Source organism: Vitis riparia, chromosome 6 (genome assembly GCF_004353265.1).
Source record: "Vitis riparia cultivar Riparia Gloire de Montpellier isolate 1030 chromosome 6, EGFV_Vit.rip_1.0, whole genome shotgun sequence".
Lineage (NCBI taxonomy): Eukaryota > Viridiplantae > Streptophyta > Magnoliopsida > Vitales > Vitaceae > Vitis > Vitis riparia.
The window spans coordinates 15,731,238-15,734,853 of NC_048436.1; the positions used below are offsets into that span (position 1 = coordinate 15,731,238).

General features: G+C 36.2%; 1 protein-coding gene across 1 annotated transcript; it reads right to left on the reverse strand.

The window, feature by feature from the left end:
* Positions 1-448: 448 nt before the first annotated feature.
* LOC117915659 (2-methylbutanal oxime monooxygenase-like) lies at positions 449-2,473 on the reverse strand. Its single transcript, XM_034831282.1, has 2 exons — positions 1,396-2,473; positions 449-1,270 (listed from the first exon to the last, which is right to left on the reverse strand). The coding sequence occupies exons 1-2, from the start codon at positions 2,338-2,340 to the stop codon at positions 641-643; spliced, it is 1,575 nt and encodes a 524-aa protein (XP_034687173.1). The 5' UTR covers positions 2,341-2,473; the 3' UTR covers positions 449-640.
* Between the last annotated feature and the right edge of the window lie 1,143 nt (positions 2,474-3,616).

The following is a 3,616-nucleotide window of genomic DNA, read 5'->3' on the forward strand; positions in this document are numbered from 1 at the left end:
CACAAATGGAATCATTGGGATCACTTAATTTGGGGTTCCTATTTGCTATAGTGACTTAGTGGTATCTAAATGAACACTATTACACACTAGAAGTAGATTGGGACTTGGATGATAACATAACAATTATCTAAAGTCCAAAACCCAATTAAGATACACATCTTACCCTCCTTAATCATAATTACATTTTTAATTTAAAACACAAAAAGCCATAAATATCTTATGAGCTGTTAGCCTTCTTTCCTTAACATGTCTCAATTATAAAAAATCAGGACTATTTTATTTTACATATGACTTCTGATTTTTCAGCCTAACCATCATAATTTTGTCATAAACTTATATATATTGAATCATCTCATTCTTGATAATTTTTGGTTGGCAATCACGTTCCTTACCAAATACATCCATGCTATAAATATCTGCAAATTGTATCAAATGTCTTATGTAGATGTGACTCAACACTCTTAAGGAGGTTATTTTATTTAATTTTCCCATATCACGACAAACAATCTAGAGGCCATGAAATGAAACTCCCAACTTCCATTAAAGATGGAGAATCTTTTACATAATATGATAATATGATATCCAGCTAAGAGCACTAAAAGGTCAGGCGATGAGAGCATCTCAATAGGCTCCTTTCACGTTACTCCACACAACCATATTTGATCGGTACGAGACAAAGAGGTGTCTTTCTATGGGTGGTAATGCCACCCATCTCTTCCATGTCCATATCTTGTGTCTTCATCCCCATTGGCATCTCCCAGTCAAAGCAGTACAAGAGGTTGGCCAGTGTGAACTCCACAGTGGACACTGCCATGGCTATAGCAGGACAGATCCTTCTGCCAGCCCCAAAAGGCAATAGCTCAAAATGCTGCCCTTTGAAATCGATGTCACTGTCCTCAAACCTCTCTGGGTAAAACTCATCTGGGTTCTTCCAGCTATTGGGGTCTCTTCCAATTGCAAATGCATTAACTAGGATTGTTGTTTGTGGGAAGATGTCGTATGTGCAGCCATTGGCATTGATCTGACAGTGCTGCCTTGTCCGGTGTGGAATCAATAGCGGTGCTGCTGGATGCATTCTAAAAGTTTCCTTGACCACCATTTTCAAGTATTTCAACTTAGCAAGATCGTCTCTGTCCACTTTTGGCTTACTTCCAACACAGCTCCTGACCTCAGCTTGTACCTTCTTCATCACTCTGGGGTTTGCCATGAGCTCAGACATCGCCCACACAATTGTCACTGCACCAGTGTCTGTTCCACCAATAAATGTATTCTGAAAACAACAATTCAGGTGTGAAAATCAACTCAAAAGGAATGAAAACAGAGGAGCAAGAAAGCAGAATTTGTTCCCAACTCAATCAAACAATGATAATTGAGGAAGAAGTATGTGTGTTTTACCAGGAGAATGGCCTTGATATGGTCATTGGTGAGATGAAATGCAAAATTTTCATCTTTTGACAATCCTAACAAAACATCAACAAGGTCTTCATGTTCTGGTTTTGGCCTGGTGGGATCAAGATGTTCATCAACAACCATTTGGAAGTAATTATCAAGGTTACGGAAACACTTATTGTGCCTAGCACGAAGTCCTGTCAAAGCATCTATAATCCACCCAACAGATGGAAAGAAGTCCTCGGCAGAAAAACTATCCAGCATTTTCATGGCCTCAACAAGAACATCTTGAAACTTCTCATTCTTGAACTGCTTTCCTCCATAATTCTTACCAAAAGCAAACATATTGAGGATGCCATCCATAAGAGAAAATATCTTCTCATGGAGGTCAACTGGATTTGGTGAAGCCTCGGAGAGAGAACTGATCAAATGACTAACCTCTACTTCCCACGCATGCCACAATGAGTGTGCCCTTTTCGCGCTTAGAAGCTCAAGAACGAACACTTTCCGCATCGCCCTCCAGTAATCAGAGTACGGTGAGAAGCACATATCCAAGAAATTGTAAGAAAGTCTCTTGGGGCCTTGGGAGGGGGCCCTGCTGCAGCAGTCGATGTCGTGGGTCTTCAACACTTCTTTGGCCATGTCCGCCGATGAGATCAGTAGGGTGGGAATCCTCCCAAGTTGCAGTAACAGGACAGGACCAAATTCCTGGGAAAGTTTCGAGAGGGAGCGGTGAGGCAATTTGCCCAGTTGGTGCAAGTTGCCTATGATGGGAAGCTTTGGAGGGCTTGGAGGAAGCCTAGCAGCTCCTTCAATGCCTTTCTTCTTCCATCTTTGAAGAAGAAACAGGTAGAGGATAGGAAAAGATAGTATGCCGAGGGCGAGAAGCCATTGATTTGCAGATGATTGAGAGAAAAGGAGCAACATGTTTTCTGAAATCTTCATGGTCATTGAGGGATAAGGTGTGCTTTTATTTGGATATATAGAATTCTATTTAGAGGTGAAGATTGAAGACATGCCGTCATCCTTCTAATTTTTCCTCTTCCCGGTAGGCGCACCCTTTGGACTCTTCTTTCTGCAAGCTGGGAATCTAGGACCATCTCTACTGCGCCCTCGTTTTTTACGTAGCCGCCTTCCCTTACCATGTAGGGACGCTATTATCTAATAATTGTATTCAATGAATGAGCTTGATGATGGTGCTATAAATGAATTATATATTGGAATTTAAGTTCATAGGAAGATTAATTTTCTAAGTGTTGAGAGGTGTATTCAAAATGCAATGATCACTATTGTCAAAAGGTAACTTTATTAAAATGGAACCCTCCACATATCCCTAATGGGCTCACGCCGTGTATATATAGGTGTGTGTAGAAGATATATACCACGATGAGGTGTGATGTGCAACTTTGTTGGGACAATTTTTTTGACACTTAATGTTTTAGATATTTATTAGACTGTCATCCTTTCCTCAAATTCATCAAAACCACAACAAAGAATCTATTATTTTAATTGACAACAATAAGGAGAAAATGGTAAAATCAAGGAATTGAAATCAATCTAAAGTTGATCTCAACTAAATGCGCCACGAAATAGGGAAGTTGAAGATACTACGAGAGAGAAAATGCTTAGTATGTGTTTCTAAAAAATATGATGTCTTTCTTTAATATGTATCTATCTTCCCGTGTGGAGTAAAGAAGAGATTTATAATAATTTCTTTATTTATATTAATTTTATCAACTTTTTTCTCCTTTTGTTTTTCTATAAATAATTTTTTTTATTTATATAAAATAAAAAGCATTCCTAAATAATTTCTTAATTACTGTGAATGATTGTAACATTCGTTTTAAAAATTCATTTTTTTCCTCAAAATTAGAATTTTCTCATAGCACATTGGAAAAGTGAAAAATAAAGAAATTATATAGTATAAAATAATTATACTTATTTGAATAAAATAATATATTTAAAAAAAGAAAAAGAAAATTTCAATCACATTATTTTTCCATTTTTATTTTTAATTAAAATAAAAAATATTCATCACAATAAATAATAATAACCATAAAATTAATATTTACTAGATTTAAAATTTAATTTTTAATTTAAAATATGCTTATTTTTTAATTATAATAGATGTCACAACGTTAAGATCTATTTTTTTTTTCAATATTTATAAATGTCTTAACTTTCATACCAATATCAAAGCATGAAAAAAAAAACATCACGGTATAAT